Source organism: Arachis hypogaea, chromosome 20 (assembly GCF_003086295.3).
Source record: "Arachis hypogaea cultivar Tifrunner chromosome 20, arahy.Tifrunner.gnm2.J5K5, whole genome shotgun sequence".
In the NCBI taxonomy this organism is placed as follows: Eukaryota; Viridiplantae; Streptophyta; class Magnoliopsida; order Fabales; family Fabaceae; genus Arachis; species Arachis hypogaea.
This window is the reverse complement of record NC_092055.1, coordinates 120,237,581-120,261,929: the sequence shown is the minus strand read 5'-3', so window position 1 is coordinate 120,261,929 and position 24,349 is coordinate 120,237,581. Positions and strand designations below refer to the sequence as shown.

The following is a 24,349-nucleotide window of genomic DNA, read 5'->3' as shown; positions in this document are numbered from 1 at the left end:
AATGTCATTCTCAGATCTAGCCAGCTCTAATCCAAGAAAAAATTTAAGGTAATCGATGATTTTAAGCTTGCAGATAGATTGTAACTACTATTTTACATCTTCCACCATTTCTTGCTTCGGAAAAGCAATAATGATGTCATCCATGTAGACTATGAGAAACGTGGTGGAGTCGCCTTCACCAAATGCAAAGAGAGAATAGTCTTATTTAGATTGTTTGAAATCGTGATTAGTGAGGGTGTTGCAAAACTTAGTGAACCATTGTCTTGAGGCTTGTCGCAGTCCATACAATGATCTTGTTAATTTGCACACTAGCCCTTGCTTTCTTTGGAGGTGTCCCAAGGATAACTCCATGTAAACTTCTTCATCTAAGTCACCATTGAAAAATGCATTGTTGATATCTATAGATGAAAAATTATTTGGTACGAAGGTTGTAGAGTTTGTAATCTTTGAAGCCAATTGAATACCCCACTGCTCTTGGGAAAAACTTGGTTCTAGAGTTGGGATGGGGTGTTGCATATGCCAAGCCCCCAAAATTCCTCAGGTTCGGATAATTGACTGGCTTGCCAAAAAGCAATTCGAATTGACACATGAAATGTAGCAATTTGCTTGGTGTTCTATTAATGAGAAAAACTGCAATGGTAAATGCATTCTCTCCAAAAAGAGATGGGCACCTTAGATCGGAAGAGTAAGGATTTGGCCACATTGAGAAGGTGTTGATGCTTGCGTTTGACCACTACATTCTATTAGAGGCAATAAGGGCAGAAAAATTGGTGCAAAACTCCTCTTTGTTGCAAGAATTCAGTGAAAAAAAGTTCTTTACCATTGTCAGACCTGATGCATTTGATCTTTGTGCTAAATTGAGTGTCAATCAATGCAAAAAAGCTTTCAAACAAGTTGTGGCCTTAGACTTGTTAGATAACATAAATCTAGCAGAAACGAGTAGCATCATTCACAATAATTAAGAAAAAAATATTTTTTTTATTATAAGTTGAGACATGGTACGGTCCCCAAATATCACAATAAATAAAGTCAAATGCATTTAGGGATATGTTATTGTGTGATTCAAAAGGTAAGTTCTTGATTTTGCAAGATGACAAACTTTACCGGTGTGGTAATCATATCTATTTGGTAAGTGGAAAATGTTATCCAGATGCGGTAAAACCATAGTATTAGAACTGAACCGGTAATGGACCCGGTTATATGACTGGGTCACTAGATTACTGGTTCAACCGGTAAATCACTGATTTATCCAGTTGATCCGGTCAAAATATTTAAATATCAATTTTTAGATATAATTTATACTGTAAAAAAAATAATAAATTAGTCATTAGTACAAAATATTTTTTAATTTAAGTGAACAAGAAAAAATAAAAAATAACACAATCAATATCAATATATTTATATAGTATGTGTTGTTACTTGTCTGGTTCTATGCTTAAAAGGATAAAAAAATAAAAAAATCATTCATGTTTTGTTATATATATAATTTTTTGTCGCATATACGAGTAAGAAACAAGTCTGTCATAGTGGTTAGGGGAAGGCTTTGTATTCACGCGTTTCCCAGTTCGAACCCCACGTTTAACATTTTTGGGGAATAGGAATAGTTGAGGAAGCTTCTACAATGGTTCAGCGGCCCGCGGGTACACCATGGACCCGCGGCGGGTCTAGTGCTACATGAGGTGTAAATCGGTTGGTTTTTAACGGATTTAACCATCATTATTGACCGATTCGAATGCTTATTCGGTCTAATTAACTAACCGAACCGATCAGGCTATCGGTTCACCTATTTTTCGGTCGAACCTGTTAGTCCGGTCCGATTCTGATAACTATATGTAAAACTATAGGAGATGCATGACCTAAACAAGTGTGTCATAACCATGAGTTACACAAATTTTTTGAGGTTTGATCAATGTTGATATGTACATTAAATTAAGAAGGAACGAGAGAATTTTGTGAAACCATGCAGTGAGGAATCGATTGGGGTTTTAGCTTTTAGGATGTATAGTCACTCAAGTTACCCTTCCTAATCCCTTTGAATGTCTGGTGTTATGAATAGTGAAGTAATTACAACCAATTATTAAGTGGGTGCAAAATTGGAAAGAAAAGCTGACAATGAGCGTAAATTAACTCTAAACTCAGGGACATAGAGTACATTTTGAAGGGACATGTGACGATTGAGTTTAACAAAACCAATAAAATTAGCAGAAAAAATATTACGATTGGACAATTATACTGAAAATCACCATAGCTTTGAGGTATTTTTGCAAGTACAATTAATTGCATAGAATTGTAGCCAAAGATCGGTTTGTTTTCAACGCTTACACTGAAATCTTCAAACAACTCATTCAAGTCGATTAAAAATCATTGTAGCATGACATGTCAAATTCACTCTAGTTTGATTTTTAATCTTTGTTCATTCTTTTAAGATGAATGAATACTCATGTCAAATTGAAGATGATATTAAAAAATTTGTTATATCATTTAATAATTTTTAATTGTATTTAAATTTTCGCTGTTTTAATTAGGGTTTTGCTAGATGGCTAACATTTTTAGGGTAACGAAAAGAAAAAAAAAATAAAAAATTAGCCTTAATTCAAATAAAATGTGTTGGTAATCTAGAATTTCTCTTTTAATTATTCTTGCCTTTGGATATTCATAGTATAATTACAATTATTCTTAAGTTCATCTTTCAATTTAATTTTAGGATGTATAATCAATAAATGGAGACTATAGTTGATATAATTATGAGTTTATTATAGACTTCTAGTTATACAATTTTGACAAACTAAGGTTATATTTTTAAATTACAAACTTAAAAATATTTTGTAAATTACCCTAGCTTCTAATACTAAAACATTACATCAAACTTTGTCTAATATTTAAAAAAAAAAGGGTAATGCTAGGTAGACAAATAAAACGGCCAGAACTTGTTTTATTTAGCATTAATTAATTATCGCAACAATTAATAAATACTAAATAAGGTAAGTTATGACTATTTTTAACTGATTTTCTTTGATCACCAAACATTTCGCCTCTAGTAGCTTTTCCTAGCTTAGCACATGTTTCATATCTTCATAGAAGGGATATTCCACTTTCTTTTCTTTGAGCTTAGTTCGAAATCCTAGAGCAAGCTTTGGCTTGAAAGCATAGTTATAAGAACGGATCGGATCGAACTGGTTAATTCAACAAAAAAATTAGTAAATTAAATTTTAATTCAGTCCAATTTGATATTCTGACCGTTTAAAAATAAAAATCGGTCAAAATCGTAATGAACCAGTCAAAATCCAGTTAACGCGCTAATTTTGCAAAGTTTCAAAAACCACATCCCTATAGCTACTGGGTTACAAGGGTTTTCAGTCTAATATATGTTTTATTTTAATTATGTTACATGCCAAGCAGTTATGATCAAATTGGGTCCTATTTTTTTTGTCATAATTGGGCAACGGATATTGCTGATTTTTTTTTATCGAATTGGGCCCTTTTTTATTTTTTAGAGACTACAAACAATAATTTTCTTTTATTAATTTCAATTGGACTAACAAATTTAGATAAAATAAATTACATGATTATTTACACATGAATAATATAATATAATAGATACAAATTAATTAATAAATTTTTAAAATAAAAAATAATAATCAATTTAATATAAAAAAATAAAAATTATTTGTTATGAGAAAAAATTAGATACAATTTAATATAATTCATGAATTGTTATTTTTATTGTATCAAATTAAGATATTATTGTAATAGTACTTATTAATTTTATATTTATTTTTATACTAGTTATTTTTAAAATTTAAAATTTAATTATTTTTAAAATATTAATAAATAATTAAATGTATATCTTTTAAATTTTAATTTTAAATATTTTATTATTTTATATTTTTTATTTATATAAAACTAATTTTCTTGATTCAATCAATAATTTATCGATTAAATTAATAAATTAGTGAATCAGTAGTTTAATTTGGTTCATTAACAGTTTGATTCTGATAACTATATTTAAAAGGTGGTATGAATACATGTTCATAAGAAGAGAATTAATGCCTTGGCTTGTACTATGTGAACAAGTGGTTAGCCCTTGTTATAATAACTGGAATAAATTAAAGCAAGCGTTATTTATGAAACTTCCAAAACGCATCAATCAGATATATGTGGTACTCGATGTGTCATGAATATGATAAAAGGAAAATTTGCGAATATAAGATGAATAAGCAATGGCCCTTGATGTAACATTGAAAATAGCTCAACATATATTTATACCACGTGAGCCAAAAATAAAGTTATGGTCCAAATAAAAAAGCACATTCAGTTTTATAAAAACTCCATAAAAGTCCATCAGATCTAACAAGGCTGGTTCAGGAAGTCATACGGATCAACCTATTCAATCTATTCGGAGCATGGAAGTCATAATTTGTGCCCAACCCAACTTATTGCATGGTAAGTAAAATTTTGCTATACACTATTTCAAATATTATTTACAGTTCAGGAATTACTTTAACTTAGGATAATTTCTCAAATATTAAATAAAAACTGTCTACTATTATAAATAAAGAGATTCAAAAATGATGATTAAATCATTATTTATCTCTATAAATACTTCATCAAATTTAAATATTTCTCAATCTCAATTTATTTAAATTTACTTTAAATTTTTATTAATTTAAACATCAGAATTCTTTATAAATATTTTTTATTGCCTTTTAAACAAGAACGTGAGATAACCTACCGTACCTGCAAACAAATTGAAACTTTTATCCAGAGAAATCTAAACTTCACATTTAAAATCAAATTCACCTTAGTTTTAAATATTACCTCAAAATAACATATATTTTATTTTCTTTAATAACTCTTAACTTATAAGGTGGATAAAAAATATTGTAATGGTTTATATTGAATCAAATTTGCTTTTGTGTTGAACTTAAAATGATTGAATTTACAGTGCATAAACTAAATTAGTTTTTTAACAATAAAAAGAATTAGTATTGATTAAGGATATTTTTCATTAACTATTCTATTTTTAAAAAACCAGTTAGTTCAATTGGTTTAGTAATTTTCAATTCAACTATTTTTTATTCAAAAAGAAAAAAACAAATTTGACCAATAATAAAATTATGGCATATATTATAATACTTCAATCAAATGGATCAAACTTATCAAATTCTAAATATGACGCTAAAAAAATACTTAGTTGATTTAAAACATTATTTATTTAATATTTATTTTAAACTTTTTTTTCTGAACTATGAAAAATTGACACTTTGCTGAATTATTATATCTATTGGATACATTTTAGATTTGACATCTATCTGACACGTGTTAATGTATATATCTGTTGAACTGTCTGGTTGCTATTTTGTTTCTAGGTTCACCGTGAATAGAATCAGGGTATTTATCAAACATTAAGAGCTCCAAAAAAATAAATGAATCGAAATTAATACACTGAATGAACCGAAAAAGTTCATATATCAACATAGCAAAGAGCTAAATTTAAAAAAAAAATATTGCTATCAGTATTCAGTTTTCAGAAACACCTGAACTCTTTGACATAACAAAATAAATTGACTATTCAATAAACAAAAAAGTGACTATTTAATAAAGATTTTCAGAAAGCTAATATCAAACACAAAAAAGTGACTATTTAATAAAGACTAACACAAAAAAGTGACGATTCAGAGTTGGAGATATCTTGGATTTCCACCTCCCGTCTCTGCTGCATACAATTAGTTGATTCTTAATCTTGTCTCCCTTCCGAGTCGTGTTCCTTATTTTGGTAGAAAAACCAGCAAGTTTGGAATAATTTTTGTAGAAATTTTCAGCTTTTTCTAGTGTCTTGAAAGTCATCCCAACTTTTGGGACAAATTATTCATCCACAACACATCTGGTATGCATAATGAACCGAACACGTTATTAAGGCGAAACAACTGTATGTACTAAATGAACGGAACATCATTCATTATATAAAATCAAATTCAAAACAGTTTTCTGCATAATGAACCGAACATGTTATTAAGGTGAATCAACTGTATAGTACTAAATGAACGAAACATTATCCATTATATAAAATCAAATTTAAAACAGCCTTCTGCATAATGAACCGAACACATTATTAAGGTGAATCAACTGTATAGTACTAAATGAACGGAACATTATCCATTATATAAAATCAAATTCAAAACACCTGTGTCTACAATTTAGAGATTATCAATTCAATTCAGAACACATGTGTACATTCAATTCAATTCAATTCGATTCAAAAAATAATCCAAACCTCGTCTGCTTGATTCGTTTCAGAAGAATAATCTAACACGCTCTCATTCAACTGATTTGAAGTTGAATCATTCATTGTTTTGATAGAATATTGAAATCTGAAAATGAAGAAGATAAATCCACAAAATCGAAGAAGAAAACGAAGAAGAATAAGAAGAAGAAGGACAAGCAGCAGAGAAGAACAACGAGCAGAAAAGAAGAAAAAAGAAGAAGAACGACGAGCAGCAGAGATTGCAGATCCGAAAATTACAATGTAAATCGTTAACGTTGAAGAAGGGAAGAAGAAAAAGAATGTTTACGTTGAAGAAGAGGTTTACGTAAATCTGCTACGTTGATAGGAAGGAGAGGGGGCGTGCGTGTATTTCACGTAACTTGGGGGAAAGGGGAGGCGCGTTAATAAAAAAGTGCTTTTTTTTTGTCAAAGTTATGTGATTTCATTACTGAAAATTGGTCCAATTTGGACTACAGGCAAGTAATGTAAAATGATGATAGGAAGTTCCACCTTTAATAAAATGATTTAACATAAGGAAATAGAAAGGCAAAGTAACAACTCAGGGGTCTCTTCTCTCTCGCACACTTCTCCATGCCATTTCTACCATAATTGTGGAAGGGGTGTTTCTACCTTCGAATACCCATTTGTTCCTTGCTAGCCATATTTGCCATATGAGGTTTGCTTCTTCTGCTCTTTTATCATTCGGATTTTCTCCCAATCTCAATTCTTTATCTAACTGAATCCACTACTCCCATGGTTCTCGAGCTTAAATTGGCCATGGCAAATTTGAGCATCTCCAAGCTTCAGTCCCATCTGGGAACTCCTAGAAACAATGGAAAACAGTCTCTTGTATTTGATTGCATTTTGGGCACTAGGGTTCGATGTAACACCCTAATATTCAAATACTTATGCTCGAGTCATAAGTCAATGATATTACGGTGGTACGACTCTTAGGTGGATTTTTAATATATAAATATAGGTAATTTTCGAAAGGAGTATTAATCGAGAAGCCTGAAAAGAGTAGAAATAAAATCGCGAAAACGTATCACTCACGTTTCAACAACGAAAAGTTAAACTGCTAAGCCGAACGCGATATATGGACAAGGCATAAAGGAGATTAAGAGATAGATAACAGATAGATATTTATAGCATAAGTAAATAGCCACTAGTCGTGACCCGCGAAGTTTAGGCCGGCTAGGGTACAGTATGAAAGTAGATGACAACAGTATATCCTAATCTCTCCCAAAGGAAACATAAGAGCCTCTATAGGCAAGTTCCAAAAGAGTTCAATATATAATATAATCTTTTCAAAACAAAGGTGGAGAGATTCTAAGAAAAACACAAAGTAGAGAAAATAAATATCTTCACCGTCTCTCAGACGAACCACAGCTCACTTCTGAGCACCTGGACCTGTATCTGAAAAACAAGAGATATATACGGAATGAGAACCCCGGGCCCATGGGTTCCCAGTACGGTAAAAGTGCCAAATAAATTCAATGTACTGCAATAAAAACTCACTAAGCATCCTAAACTTCTTCACCAATTATTCATCCTAGGTTCTCGCTAATCCATGAATAGGCAACTGTCATAAGGGAGTGCTAAATTCAATTCATGTTTCACATGATTCCCAACTCGCTGACTCTTCCACGAATCAGACTCAGAATTATAAGCAAAACCATCACCAGTTGTTCTGCCTCAGCAATTCTATATCAATACATCATACACTCGCCTGGAGCTAGTGAAACCACATCACTGCGTCTACCCAGGAAGCTCCAGTTATCTCATTCAATAATCATCATCATCATGCAATCGCATCATCAATTCATCCCATCAAGAACAGCCCTCACACCCACCGACACCAGCATGAGGGGCCTCTCAGTTGTACAAACACAAGCAATACAGGCAAGTAATACACAAATATGGTACAAGTAGAACAAGTAGCATATAGTCAGGTAACATGGCATATATGATGTAGAAATCCAAAACAAATGGCAAACCCAAACAATTCAAACATATGCAAATGATGAATGTCTGCCCTATAGCTGATGATATCATCTGTCGGTTATATAGCCAACCCGACATGTCCTGGTAGCTAACCATTGGACAGAAACACCCATTACGGAGCAAGTAGGTTTGAGCTACAACCCCCTTACTACTACCCGCTCAACCCAGAGCCAGTGGAATAACCACTACTGCGGCTACTACCCAGGCGAGTGTTTACAAGCTCAACCGAACCAAACATACCTCATCTACATAAATTCACCCAAAATTACCAAATTCCACACTTCAACTTCTCAAACCTTATTATTCAATAACCAACCTAATCATTCATATATTCATTATCTGAAATTCATCCAATCACTTGTGCCATCATACAATGCACACATCGACTTACCTTTCTTACCTCTTTCCGGCCTCCGGCCCAAAATTCACGGCCTCCGGCCTAATTTTCACAATTTAAATGCATAAACCACAAAATCAATACTCATTACCCAGTACATCAAATTCTCAATATACCAAGCATACAAGGTCACACAATTCTCAACCCAATCATTAATTCACGTTACATATCAACTATGCATATTAGCACCAACCATTTACATAATCCAAACTTAATCCTAGGGGCATCTAGCCTAGGAATTCTCATCACAACACATGGTACTTAAATGAAACTTAAACCGTACCTCTTGTAGCCAAACCAATTGAGCCTCTTCTTTGGAATTCTTCACCAACCTTAGCTCCAAGCCTTACCAAAGCTCCTCAAGCAATACCAATCTCCCAATTGTGCACCAACATCACCAAATACACTAACATAACCAATATCACATACATACATCAACTTAGGGCTCATAAAAATGACAAATTACAAGGGTTTGAGCACTTCTTACCTCAGCCCATATGAAGTAGGGATAGAACCTACTTAGAATCCATGTTGGAGTATCCCTAAACACCCAAAATCACAAGATTTCAACACTAACTACCCAAAAACGTGTAACAGTGGAAAATTTCGAAAATTGGGCAGAGATGAATAGAATACTCACCACCAAACTTAAATATAATTGTAGAGGATGAGAAGAGCGATGCGTGGCCGCAAACGGCTCGTCAATCGGAGCTCCGTAGCTCAAGTTATGGTGGTTTGAAGATCAAAGAGAGTTAAGTTTTCTCTCTTCTCTTCTCTCTTCCCAATTTCAGCGCCCAACACCCCTTCTTTAGGGCAAAATGAGCTGAAATGCTCATAACTAATGTTTATATATGTTGGGTCTTGGGCCCACTTAGGCCCGGTTCACTTATTTTTGTCCGTTGGCCCAATTTTTGGACCAAAACCTTTAAGATTAGCGCTCTAAATCGCACTTCAAATATTTCTACCTCCCCTAATTATAATTCCTCATTTCTTAATCCTACTTACTCATAATCAATTTTCTCAACTGCAGTACCAGACAGGTCTCAGCCGGTACTGCCGGTCAAAATTTCACTACGCGCTTTTACGCAGAAAACTATGTCTTCCGACTCAGAAAAATTCACTGAATCCAAATATTATATTTAAATCATCAAATTCCAATTGCCAAATCTTCCAACCGTATTCGCTCCTATTTAACTTATTATTTAATTAATTTCAGTTAGACCGGGTATTACATTCGATGGATTGTATTCGGGCATTCAATCTTGCTTTCACAGGGAGTCCTCCATGCATCAGTTTCCAAAGTAAATTCTTTATTTTCAGTTGACAATTAATTTTCCATACGCTCCTCCATAATTATTTTCTTTTGCATTATTCTGGTAGGTATTCAATTGGTGGGTGGTAGAAATTAAAGGCTATTTTGTATCCCGAAGCAACAGTGAAGTCGCCCCCTTTTTCCATCATCCAGGTAACTCTATCCTCTGATTCATGAATTGGAGTGTTAAGTATTGCTGTAGCTATGTCTAGATTGAAATTGGTCTGAATTAAGTTCTGATTCCATGTTTTGTTTGAATTCTGTAATTGTGAAACCCATTCTAGATTAACAGTCATTGCAGTGGTAGTAATAGGAGTAATTGAAACATAATCCTTCACCCATGAGTCTTCTCGGATTCTAATGTTAATTCTCCTTCCTACTTCACATAGTATGCCTTTTTTTAGCACCTTTCTCCCCTCGATAATACTCCTCCAATCCCATGATGGGTTATGTCCAACCTCTGCTCTTAGGAAGTTTGAATATCTGTAATATTTGCTTTGAAACACTTTATTGATGAGAGAATTAGGTCTGGAAACTAACTTCCAACCTTGCTTTGTGAGTATGGCAAGGTTAAAAGCCTTCAAATCTTTAAAGTTGAGACCCCTTTGCATTTTTAGTCTGCAAGAAATCCTCCATCTGATCCACTGCATCCTGTTTTCTGACCTTTTCTGCCCCCACCAAAATTGAAGTATGGCTCGCTGAATCTCTTCAATTACTGTTTCTGGTAACTTGAAACAACTTAGGGTGTATATCGATATCGCCATTGCCACCGCTTTAATAAGCACTTCCCGTCCACTAGAAGATAATAGGGCCCTCTTCTAGTGGCTGAGCTTCTGACACACCCTATCTTTAATGTAGTTAAACGTAGCTTTCTTTGATCTCTGAATCACTGCCGGTAAACCCAAATATTTGTTTTGATTGCCAACATGAGGGACAAGGAGAATTTCTGCCAAATGATCTCAGACTAGAATTGGTGTGTACTTACTAAAGAAGACTGATAATTTGTCCAAGTTTACCCTTTGGCTGTTAATTTCTTCATAGTTCTGCAAGACCTGTAGTAATCTCTGGCACTTTGCTTCTGAAGCTTTGCTAAAGAGGATTGAATCGTCTACAAAGAAAAGATAATTGATTATCGGACACCTCTGACTGAGTTTATTTCCAGCCTCTGTTCTTCTCTGTGGAGCAGAGAGGAGAGTCCCTCTATGCAAAACAAAAATAGGTAGGGAGATAAGGGATCACCTTGTCGTATTCCTCTACATGGTTTAAAATAACCATGAGGTTGTCCATCCATAGTAATAGAGTAAGATACCGTCGTCACAAGTTCCTCATTCCATTTCATCCATCGATCACAAAACCCTAGCTTCTTCTTCACCTTCCAAACAAAACTCCATTCCATCCTATCATAAGCCTTGCTCATATCCAGCTTTAATACCAAATCATAATCTCCATACCTTTATTTTGGAGAAAATACATGAGTTCGTGTGTAATTAGGACATTGTCACTAATCAACCTACCCTTTATAAAAGCACTTTGAGAGTCACTGATCAGTCTATTCATAACTGATTGAAGCCTGTGAACCAGAATTTTAGATATGATCTTATAGAAGACAGAGCTAAGACTAATCGGTCTAACTTGTTTCATAGAATTAGTGCCCGACACTTTAGGTATGAGACATATGTAAGTATGATTAAAAGCTTTCAAAATTTTACCTCCGTAGAAAAAGCTTCTAACAGCCGCTGTCACATCTCCCTTGATTGTACTCTAAAAGAATTGAAAAAATTTTGCTGTGAATCCATCATCTCTTGGAGCCGAAAAAGGATTGATGGAGAAGACTGCTACTTTAATTTCCTCTTTAGTCACTGGCCTACACAACATTCTATTAGTTGCTGCATTTATTTTTTGGCGTATTCCATCCAATTTTACAGTCGGATCTCTAGGACAGCTTGTTGTGAATAGGTTTTCAAAGAATTTCTGTGCAACTTCTGCGATTTTCTGCCGGTTCCTTTGCCATATTTCCTTCCTCGTCCTCCAACTCCTTAATTCTATTTTTTCGGTTCCTCGTTTGAAACTTAGAATGAAAAAATTTTGTATTTTTATCACCCCAGTTGAGCCATTACACCCTAGATTTCTCCCTCCAATATCGTTCTTCTTTCTCCAAAGCCTCCTCTAGTTCAGTTTCTAAGATCCGGATAGCATTTCCATCTGCCTGAACTCCTTTATGCATTTTTTATTCTATCCAATTCTTGAGAATCTGAATTTTCTTCTTTGAATTAGATTCTGAGTGCTGCTGCCATTGTACAATTGAATGTCTACAACAGTTCAGCTTTCCAGCTAGCTTAAACATTGGAGACTCATGAATATTGTTATCCATGCCTGTTTAATTAAACTAATCACCTCTTTATTTTCACACCATCTTTCTTGAAACCTTAACCTCCTCTTTACCCTCCTTTCTCCACCACCTGTGTTGAGAATGATGGCCTTATGGTCCAAACCCGAATTGGATAAGTGTGCAAGGGTGGTTACTGGAAATTCACTTCTCCACTCATTTGTAACAAGAGCTTTGTCTAATTTCTCCTTTATATGATTCTCTTCGAATTGACAATTATTCCAAGTGTATTTATCTCCCTCATAACCAATGTCTACTAGCCTTCCTTCATTGATGAAATTTCGAAACTGTTGTATTGAATTGCTGGATTTTTGTCTTCCTCCCTCCTTTTTCTCTTGATTTTTAATTGCATTAAAGTCTCCTATTCTTGCCAGTGTTTCACTTTCTCCTTCTATTATCTGCAGTAGTTTTGCAAATTGATCCCTTCTACTTGTCTCATTTGTCAGCAAATGAACTCCTATTATATTCCATTTTAAATCCGCTTGTTGGTCCTCTATAGAAAAATAGACATAGAACTGGTCATGTTCTACGATGTGAACCCGCACTTCATCCTTCCATGCCACTACTAATCCTCCAGACAGCCCTATTGGATCAACTGTAAAAAAAATTTTGAAGCCTTCCCTCCGTAGCACTCTCTCCACTATCAATGTATTATTTTTTGTATCATAAAGAAATAATACCTCAGGGGAATGGGATCTAGATATCCTTTTGATGTTGTGAACTGGCAGGGGTTTCCCCAAACTCTGACAATTTCGCATCATCATTTTCATCCCTCCGTGGGTGCCAATTTTTGGGTGGCACCCTTTCCCTTATTCAGCTCTTCTCCTTCCTCCTGACAAAATTTTTTAACACATATACTCTCCCCTGATCCTCCAGGTCTCCTCTTAATACCTGCAACAGTTTGAAAACTGTGTTTTTTCCTATCTATTTGCTTCAGGTTTCATTTCCTACTCTCTTCTCCTCCCCCCCCCATTACCTCCTGTTGCATTGAAGGTGAAGCATCGGTCACCTGGTTTGGGTAGAGTTGGCTCTATTGAGTGTGCCACTATGTTGCTGTCCTTGTCTCCTACATCACCCATTTTTTATCTTTCCCCTTATACCCTTCCATTATTAACATTTTTTGGCCACTTTGCACCTCTTGATCATCTTATTTATTCTGTTAGCTTCGGTCCTGAACAGAGAGACTTGCAAATTCTCTGATCAGGTTAATCGAGGTTGATTTTTTCTGTTTATTTCTATCTCCCTGCACAGCATTGGGTTGGTTTGGATTGGTATTTTCTTTTTGATCCTCCACTCGCCTACTGAATTGGTCTGCCCTTAGCCATGCTCCCCATTCCGCTTCTTCTTCTTCTCCTTGTGCTATATTCGCAAGGTTTTTTGAGCATGCCTTGATCTCATGCCCGATGCACCCACAACAATAACAAAAATTACCAATCTTCTCGTACTTGAGTTGCAGGTCAATAATTTTATTGTTGCTTCCCGAGATTCTCAGCTTCCTCTTCAATGGTTTTGTGATGTCTAGGAGGATTTGAAATTTTAAAATCCTCTCCTCCTTTTCTTTTATAGAGAATACAGCAGCATCCATCACCTTTTTCAGTGTCTCTCTCACCCTTTTTTTCAATGCTTTGGTTTTACATTACTCCGGTAAACCCGACAGTTTATTCATATAGGGACATGAGAGAATTCTGCATTATTAATCAATGAATCTTCCTCCTAGCTTTTCAGATTTAGAATATAGTTCTTGAATAGCCAAGGAGTCCCTTTCTCCACCCTGAGCAATTCGATTTCATCATTGAAGAAAAACTGAAATTTGTTACCTCCGTGATCTAAATCGCGATAGCCTTCTAGTTGTCTCCATATTGTGTTTAGAGCAGCCTCTAATGTTCCTGCATTGAATGATTTGTCCGCCAGTAATCTTCCGATCAAACTTTTAGTACATGCATCTAATCCTTCTTTGATGTCCTCATCTGCAAAAACTATAATTTGTTCCTCTTCGAATTCAATTTTTCCTTAAACCGTTTCATGTGAGGCGGCAGGCGCTGCCATTGTGATTATCGTTAACATTAGAGATTTTGACTAGCAAAATAATGATTTTCTGCAGACTCTAACAAAACTTTTGAAAACCCTAGCAACAGAGCACCATGTTAATAAAAAAAGTGATTGAATGACTTAGTTAAATTTTTTATATGAATGTAGAGCATTATTGACAAAATAAATATAAATGATTATAAATTTAAACACAATAATATGAATATAATAATATATTAATCAATAATAAATTTTTAAATAAAACTTAGATTTATATTAAGTTAATCTTTAGTCTGTATATTAAATTCATATAAAAGTTAATTATTAAATTAATAATTTATATAAATTATATATAAAAATATAAAAAAATATGGTACATACCGGCTATTTTTAGAATACAAATTGTATTTTATAATCAAAATTTGAAAAGTGCAAGAGTGTGGCGTGTGTGCATGATTGATGGAAGAGGCCAGAGAGGGTGAAGGAATGACGATGTTTTGACTGTGTGGCAACTACCGCAAGGCTTTTCCCATTTCGGTATTGATGGGGCCTACATGTTCCCTCCAAGGAAGCCTCCGATCACACCTCTTAATTTTGAGTGGTTTTATTGCGTCTAAATTGTCATCATTTTTAATTGTCCACACTTCATTTTGTTCCACTATATTTTCGTTAAATTTTTTATATATTAATCAACGATATTACTCCGTCCCTTTCATATTAAAATATTTTAAATATTTTATTAATTCTTTAATTTTATTCATCTCATTTTTTCTTTTTTAACACTAAAAAATATAATAGATAATAAAAATTGATTAATATTAAAATTAAAAAATAATACTTAATCTGTAATTAAAATAAAATAAAATAAAAAAGACGCTAATTTGAAATAAAAAGATAGTATTAAGAATATTTGGTTTTGTAAAGTTTTGAATTTATTAAATGTTTAAAGATAATTTAAAAAATTATACAATCAGCTATAGTTTTGGTTTTATAAAAGTAGCTAAGTAAATATTAAAAATAATTATTAAATTAATTATTATATATTTATATATAAATATATTTTATTTAATTTATTTTTAATATATATTTTGTATCCCAATATATCTTTTATACAGATAATTAATAATTTCAGTATACATAGCATGATTATTAAAGTAAAAACGATTTTTAATAAACACAGGTTATAAAAATTATATTTGGTCAATGTATATATTTAATATTACAATTTTCAACTTTAAAAAGTAAGACTACTTTTAATTTTTCAAAACTAAAAATAGGATAATTTATGTTGATAAAATAAATAAAATAAATTATACAAATATCTTAAATTTATAATGATTACACGTTTTGTCTTAAATATTTTTGTATAAATTAAATCAAATACATTATTTACATATAAATCAAATTAGTTTGATTTTATTTACTACTTATCTACAGTAATTCGATTTAGTCATTGTACAAATTATTTATTCTTTATTAACTTTAAAATATATATAAATGTTAATAAAAAAATATTAGGTAGAAGACACATGACGCAGTAAATATATAGATGAAAAATTAAAAATTTGTATAAAATAACTTTTTTTGGGAATTACAATTTCTCTTTATCACAGAAAAATTACAATAATTCTCTCTTGATAAAAGGAGAATATACCTCTTTCTATATATAGAAAAAAAAACTCTCAAAAATTAGCTTTACTAATTTTGTTCCTCCTAGAGACATTTTCGACAATTTTCATACATCAGAATGAATCAACTCCAATATGTACTTGTTCCGAGCAGTTGATCTATCAAATGTCAATCTATGTTGCTTGCTTGTAAAGCAATGCTTAAAAAATGGCAAGTTTACCAATTTGAACCCAGGAATGAGATTATGTTCCACAAGAATTTTCAAGTCTCGTTCTGACATGTGCCCTAGTTTGCAATGCCATGTTATTGTAATTTCTTTTTAGCTTACTGAAGCAACTGATACATCTACCTCTTGCAAAGTATCTCCCATAAGCACGCCTAGATTTGTTGTAATTTTTTCTGTTTATATTATCACAAGAGTACCTTTAACAATTTTCAAGATCCCACCTTCAATATGGGTCTTGCAACCAAGTTCATCCAATTGTTCAATCGACAACAAATTCTTCTTTAAGTCTTTCACGTGTCTTATTCCTTGAAGTGAACGAATAGAACCATCAAATATTTTTATTTTGACAGTATCTATTCCAACAATTTCTAAGGCATGATCGTTTCCCATGAACACAGATCCTTCGACGACTTGTTCATATGTACAAAAGCATTCATGATGAGGAGTCATGTGTCAGGTTGCTCCTAAATTAACAATCCAAACATTAGTAAGTTGTTTGCTGCCTTTAGAACCAATTGTTTCACCATTCAAGATTTCTCCATCATCAGAGGTACTCGCAACACATCCTTGAGAACTTGATTCTTCTGAAACCTTTTCTATACTTTTATTGTTCCAACAATCTTTTTTGAAGTGTCATCTCTTACCATAATGATAGCATTTGAATTGCTTCTTTTCTTGTGACTTTGGTCTATTTTGGTTCTCACTGAAACCACACTTCATTGATCTCTTTCGTCATCAACAGCGCCTTTACTTACTTTGAACTCTCTGATCTATCTTTCTTATTCTTGCTCCTAGATTCTTCTTCAAGAATTGCAACAACCATATCATCAAAGAAAAGATAGCCTGTCAAAATATTATTGGTTAAGTTAACAATGAGTTGATCATATGAATCTGGTAAACTTTGAAGTAGAAGTTTTACACGTTCGTTTTCTGTTATGTTGTAATCTAACAATGAGAGTGAAAAAAATAGCGTATTTAGATTGTTGATATGATCTGTTGCCAATGTTAATTCACTTATTCAAAAGTATAAAGTCTTCTCTTTAAAAATATCTTGCTGTAAAATGACTTGATTTCATATAATTTGGTGAGAACATCCCAAATTTTTTTTGCTGCCTTTTTCTTTGCTATCCTTGACAATAATGAATCACCTAGTGTCGAGTTTAAGTTTGCAATGGCATTTTTCATCCATCTTTTTCTATTTTCATCTGTAATCCCAATGAGTCTACTTTCAATTACTGCCACGCAATTGTCTTTTCTCAAAATTGTCTTTATTTTCAATTTCCATAAGAAAAATTTACTCCTACTAAATTTTAGAATCTCATACTTTGCTGCTATTTTTTTAGACGGTAACTCACAGCAAAAGAAAAAAAATTATTGATCGGAAACCTTTGACTTTGATACCACTGTTAGGTACTAGACAAATAAAGTAACAAAATATATAGATGAAAATTAAAAAATTTGTATAAAATAAATTTATTTGAGAATTACAATTTCTCTCTATTGCAAGGAAATTATAATAATACTCTCTCTTGATAAAAGGATAATACACCTATCTCTACATATAAGAGAAAATCTCTCAAAGAATATACGAGATTACAATTTTTTTTGTTGGATGAATTGATTGCAAATAAAATGAGAAATTTTTAAATTTATAAGCGAACTTCTGTCATGTAAATCACCCGTAATATGAGGACCTCTTTCTTCACCATCAAAGTTTGATGGTTATTACGTATGAGTATTTTTCTTCTTTTATTATTTTGTATTTTTTCCTTTCTATAAAATTAACTTTACTAAAATTAACTTTATTAAATTTATAGGAAATACTCCCATATATTAAAAAATCAAAACAAATAAGAACAAAAATTCAAATTTTGTGTTTTACTTTAAATTTCAGAAAATCTACATTTTTACAAACTTATGAATTTTTAAAAAATAAACGATTTTGAAATTTTTTTTAAAAATCATCATTTAACTCGTTAGCATATAAAGAATCATTATCGAAACTTTTGATGTTGAAAAAGTTATTATAAAATATAGCCTTCTAAGGTGGCATAAGAGTTAAAACTAAAAATTTTCCAAGCTGTCACTTCTGTTCCACTGCTCACTTATTCACAGTAGGGATCTTGCTTTGAACTTCATCCTCTGACGGTTGCTTACTCACGGTAGCAACCCTGCTCTCACCTTTATTTGATGATTTTGTTCAAGTCCACTGTTCTTCTAATTTTGAGTTAATTCTATGGTTCTGAAAATCGAATCGGACTGGCCGGTTCAATTGGAATAACTGAAAACCGGTCACCTAGCCGATCTAGATAAGGCCAGAAACCGTTTGACAAAAAATCGGTGAAAAAACCAGTCGAACCGGCGGTTAATCGGTGAACCGACAAAATCGTCTGGTTTTTTAGCGGGTTTTTGGTTTGAAAGTAATACCCCTAAAATGCGTCGTTTTGTCTCTTTAAAAAAAAAAGAAAGAAAGGCTAAACTAAACGAAGCTGCTGAACCCTAAATTAATCACCTCCCTCTCTACCTAATTTTCTTCCCTCTTCTCACCGCCTCTCACCGATCCTCTCTCTCCGTGCTCTCCGTCCGGCGACCCACCGTCCAGCAAGCTGACCACCATTCTTACTTTCCCTCTTCTCTTCTCGCCTCTCCTCTTCCCGTCGAACGTTTCTGCCCCCTGCCCCTCAGCTCTTGTCACTGCCACAAAGAGAAGCTGAATCTCTCTGCCCTGCATCGTTCCGCCGCTCGTACCGCTCTCTGCGCCGCCGCTTGCACCGCTCTCTGCGCCGCCGTGAGCTCAGCCGGCCACCACCAACTCTGGGTGGCACTACTTCTGCTCTTCTTCCCCTTTCCATTTCCCAGTCTGTCTCTGCTATATTCCAGGTCCCCTGCCTCATCCCTGCTTCCTGCTCTGTTTCTTTACTTTCTTTTATTAATTCTGTTGTTAATTTTAGTTAGATTGCTGATTAATTCTGTTTGTTAGGATAGATAGATATATATGCTGTTAGGTAGTTAGGTTGTGGTTAGAGGATTCTAGGCCTGATAATTGCTCCGTTCTTGATTATCCAACATGGCTTAATACTGCTTGTTTGCTGAATGATGTTGGTGTGATCATTGTTGTGCTGTTTCTGTTTCATGTGACCTGATTCTACCTGCTGCCCTGCTGAATTGTACTTGTGAAATTAAGTTTGATGCTACCTCTGTACATGCAATCCATGCTTTTCTTATGTTAATTGCAATTTTTGGATTCATGTGCTTATATTTTGCTGCTACTTGTTGCCCAAATTTCTAGAAATTGTTCTGGTTTTAAACTTGCTACTTAAGAGTTGAACGTGGCACTTTTCAAATTCTTAGTATCACTATATTTCTCTTCCTTAATGATATATGAAGTTGTTTTATAAACTTTGATGTCTGAAGTTGTTTGTGAACCTCTAATATTAAGTTATGGATAATTTATTATGTGAAATTTTAAATTTTATTAAGTTAGAAGTTATTGAATTTATATATTTAAAATTATTTTTACTTTTTTAGGTTTTTTAATAATTTTATTTAATATTTAATTAAACCAATTGAACCCCGATCGAACTAAAAAACTATTGAACCAGTGACCTCACCGGTTTATTGACCGGTCCAATTTTTGCAACCTTGGTTAATTCTTTTGAAATAATTTTGTTGATTGTTGATGGTACCTTGTTAATTTTATTGATTGTTGATTTTATTTCTAATTGTATGGATTTTGACTTATGAGTTTGTCTTCTAAACTCCTGATGCTAGATGCAATTGTTGCTTTTGTGTTTTGATGCTGCATGTGGTGTAAATCTATATTTAATAATCCATACTTAGTTGTTGGTTTATTTAATTTATGTAAGTTTGTGTTTGTGATTGTTGCTAATTAGAAATTTTATTTTTGAAAATGGAATAACTAGACAATGATCAATAGTTACATATATTAAATTTTTAATAATTTTATTTTATATTTAATTAAACCGATTGAATTTTATCTGAATTCTGATTAGACCATTAAACTATTGAACTAATCACTCTACCAATTCATTAATTAGTTTAATTTTCACAACCTTAAATTTAGAACATTTGTATAATTTTAAACTTCATTTATTTTATCAATCTAAATTACCCTTAAAATACCAATACATAATTTTTTTATTTATTAAACACAAAAAAAATAATCGTACTTTTTAAAATTAATAACACAATTTTCTTTGCAGCTTTGTTCTTGTTCCTTCAAATTTTCTTTTTTCCTGATAGAGAAAACCCTATGTTTTGTCGATTTTTAGCAAATTGATGGTGGTTCAATATCTAATGGTTTGGGAGCAAAACCTACTCCTCTCTACAAGTACCAGTTTTCTAAAAGTACATTAAAGACCCTTTAATTAGACAAGATTTAAGAAAATCTGAAAATATAAATAAAGACTTCGAAAATAAATTGACTGAATTTGAAATAATTTGCATTGAATTTAAATAAAGCAATAAAATGCCTTCGATTAAATCAAAGGACTTTGAATTCAAAAATAAAAGTGCTGGAACGTGAATTGGACAAGAATGTTAAATGTTGTAACGACGGGGAACCCGTGTCCTATTGCCTCTCCGGATGAGCGGCTCCTCGTCCTCGATGTCATCATCCGGGTCTGCCTGTGCAGGTGGCCTAGGCTGGACTGGCAACGGTCGTGAGGAAGACCCTGAAGGAGCTGACTCTCCACGGATGGGTGCCCTAGACAATCCGACAACTGAATGTGACCCAGCAGTATAGGCGGAAGGAGGGATACCACCCAATGCAAAATAGTCAGGAGCAGGCACGGTAGGAGGCTTGTTCAGATCGACATCTAATGGTGCCTGTGTCCCCGTCATCTGACCCCGCCGACGTGCGGCATCATCCTCATGCATAATAGCACTGATTTCATCTAGGAAGTGTGACCCGCCAAAATCCGCATCGAGACCATCACTGGCCAGCAAGTCTGAAAATAGCGTCCCCGGACTAACCCATGGCTGACTCTCCTGAAGTGTGTGGTCGTCAGTGGGGACACCAACGAAGTAATCGCCGAGCGACCCTGATCCAAGTCCACCGTCACGATGGGTCGAACCAACTCCCATACCGGAACCGTACCACTCTCCACCGTAACCTCCATGATGAGCACCAAAACCCCCTTACACCAGCATGACCTACAGTGAGTCTCCCACCAGGCCCACGCTGATCACCATCGTCGTCATCGTTACCATGATCACCGTGAGCGTCCACTGCAGCAGGCTCTCTGTGCCGGCCTCCATGCCCTCGTCGTCTACCTCCACCCCTACCCCCCGCGTCACCCTCCTCCATAGCCTGGTCCAGCCAACTCCACTCACGCTGGCTCCGTCGGGTCCCGACACGAGCTCTCCGCTCAACCCACCGCTTATCCGGAACGTCGTCCACACGGTCCATCTCAGGAACTCGTCCGACACCCCTCTGTGTCACCTCAACAGGAATAGGCAGGGCTCTTGGATCCCCCAGGTACATCTCTGGTGACAAGAACCTCTTTCCATGCTGACGCCACTAGTCCAGGAAGTCATGTGAGGGACCCGGGTCTGTGACAACATCAAACCGGAGCACGTGATCCGCACGGATCTCCCAATGAAGATGCCAGAACTGCAAACTGTACGAGAACTAACGACCACCGCCTCTCCCATCCTTCGACATCAAGAAGTCGATGTTCAGGGCGGGCTGGGGACAGGGCTGTACTCCGCCGAACTGCAGTAACACCCGGTCAATCTGATGCCACTCTATCGCAGCAAAATAAATCAACAACGTCACACACCGCCATAACGCCATATGACGAGGCTCCAACACCTCAGGATGCACAACTTGAAGGACGTCGGGAGAGTTATACGGCATCCAGATAAACTGCAGAAATATATCAACAATGTTAGTCCATATCGTGATGTGAACTATGAAAGGTTCATTAAGTTAAATTAAGCGATTAGTATACTCACATCCGTGGCTTGTAAGAGGTCTATCCTCATCCTCCACATCTGAACTCGAGGTCCCTTCTCGCTACCGGAAGGATTGTGATCTGACCACCTGCAACTCACATCAGTGTTATAACAAAATAAAAGTATGACAAAACGGTATAACATTATAAGCGGACATGGAATTAAATAATTTAACTCAGAATAGAAAAGTCCTACAACAGTACCTCGAGGCCAAAGGCCAGCTGAACGTGTCATACCAGTAGGTCTAAACCCAGGAAACCGCAAAAGATCCAAGACTGAAGTAACTGTAACGGGCCAGCTAACTTCACCACATGTCTGTTGGCCACTTGGCACATGCAGCGGTACAACCATGCTAGTGCTGCCGACCCCCCAGCTGTAGGCACCCATCTCCTCAAGCCTAGCCACGTAGGGTAGCCATCTGATATGAATACGTTTGTCGGACTTGTCGGCAAACAACTGAGTGCCCAACAGCATCATGATATAGGCACGAGCATAGCGCCTTACTGTCTCCATGTCAGCTCCCTCGGGGCACTCTCCAAAAGTCTCCTGGAACCAGCTGCAGTTCACTGCGAACTTCTGAATTTGGTTCGCAGGAGGTAACACACCAAGCAACTCCTAGAACTACACCCAGGCTGGACGGCCACCCTGGATGTATATCTGGAAATCCGTCAAGCAACCACTGACATAACGTCCGTCGACCGGCAAGCCCAGCTGGTACGCCACGTCCTGTAGTATGATCGTGTACTCCCCGAATGACATGTGGAATGTGTGCGTCTCCGGACGCCACCGCTCGACGAAAGCACTAATAAGAGGCTCATCCAATCTGAACCATCTATCATTCAACCTTGCAAGATGGTATAATCCGGCCATCTGCAGGTACGGAACGTACCTCTCGTCGAGTCGCATGCCCTGCTGCCGCCGAATACTCGAGATGCATCACTGGGGCTGCACATAAATTGGACCGCACAATTACAACCACTTACAAAACCACTAACAGAAACCACTAACAATATAAACCACGAACATAAACCACTAACAGAAAAAACTAACATAAACCACTAACAAAAACCACATGCAAAACCACTAGCATAAACCACTTGCAAAACCGCATGCATAAACCACTAACATAAACCACGTGCAAAACTACTAGCATAAACCACTTCGAAAACCACAGGCCTAAACCACTAACATAAACCACTTTCGAAACCACTATCAAAACCAGTAACATAAACCACCAAGTAAACCACAAACAAAACCACTAAAATGAACCACATGCAAAATCACTAACATAACCAACATGCAAAATCATTAATAAAAACCAAACCCTAAACCCTAAACATAAACCACATGCAAAACCACTAACAAAACCACTTCGAATACCACTAACATAAACCTCTAACATAAACCACCAATAAAACTGCAAACAAAACCGCAAACAAAACCACTATAATAAACCACTAACAATACCGCAGTCATAAACCACTAACATAAACTACCAACAAAACCAAAAGCAAAATCACTAAAATAAACCACATGCAAAACCACTCACATAAACCACATGCAAAACCACTCACATAAACCACAGCCAAAACCACTAAAATATACCAGAAAAAAATTTTCTAACTACTAACCTCGTCGTTGATGACCCCAGCAATATGAGCAACTCCATCCAAACGATATAGTCTTTCTGGATCGTCTCCCATCGGCTTAGTATCCTGCTCGAGCCTTTGTCGGAGCGAATCTGGGTCACTTTCTCTGGGATCTGGTGGGATTTGAGAATGGAAAAGTGATTCGAATAAGGTGGGTTCGAACTCCTTTTATAACCGAATCTAGTATAATTCGAATCAACCCCATTCAAATTACTGCTAGAGGCAAAAAGTGAGTAATTCGAATCAACCAGATTTGAACTACTTGGGGTTTCGTGCAAAAGTGTAATTCGAATCAAGGTGATTCGAATTACATGTATTTCTAGTTCGAATTGACCTAGTTCGAACTACATAAAAATGTGATTTGGTTGATTGATGAACTATCTTTTGGTTTGACTGATTTATGTAATATTTTGCTCCCATTGGCTTAGTTATATGATTTGTCCTTATTATTATTATTATTATTCTTCTTATTAT

The 24,349-nt window shown here is 35.0% G+C and overlaps 2 protein-coding genes across 2 annotated transcripts; both read right to left on the bottom strand.

The window, feature by feature from the left end:
• Nucleotides 1-10,034: 10,034 nt before the first annotated feature.
• LOC140183188 (uncharacterized mitochondrial protein AtMg00310-like) lies at nucleotides 10,035-10,742 on the bottom strand. The gene has a single exon (XM_072231209.1). It carries the CDS (start codon nucleotides 10,740-10,742, stop codon nucleotides 10,035-10,037), a length of 708 nt encoding a protein of 235 aa, XP_072087310.1.
• Nucleotides 10,743-21,900: 11,158 nt separating this feature from the next.
• Nucleotides 21,901-23,096, bottom strand: LOC112786240 (protein MAIN-LIKE 2-like). The gene is made up of 4 exons (XM_025829641.1): nucleotides 22,854-23,096; nucleotides 22,486-22,772; nucleotides 22,227-22,314; nucleotides 21,901-22,137 (listed from the first exon to the last, which is right to left on the bottom strand). Exons 1-4 carry the CDS (start codon nucleotides 23,094-23,096, stop codon nucleotides 21,901-21,903), a joined length of 855 nt encoding a protein of 284 aa, XP_025685426.1.
• Nucleotides 23,097-24,349: the final 1,253 nt, after the last annotated feature.

Excerpts from the sequence above, each read along its gene's own strand:
- LOC112786240 (XM_025829641.1), bottom strand. The coding sequence starts at position 23,096 with ATGGCCGGATTATACCATCTTGCAAGGTTGAATGATAGATGGTTCAGA. Across the intron at positions 22,773-22,853 it reads AGGGTGGCCGTCCAGCCTGG|GAGACTTTTGGAGAGTGCCC; the intron begins GTGTAGTTCTAG and ends AGCTGGTTCCAG. Across the intron at positions 22,315-22,485 it reads TCAGTCTTGGATCTTTTGCG|GTGGTCAGATCACAATCCTT; the intron begins GTTTCCTGGGTT and ends TGTGAGTTGCAG.
- LOC140183188 (XM_072231209.1), bottom strand. The coding sequence starts at position 10,742 with ATGGCGATATCGATATACACCCTAAGTTGTTTCAAGTTACCAGAAACA.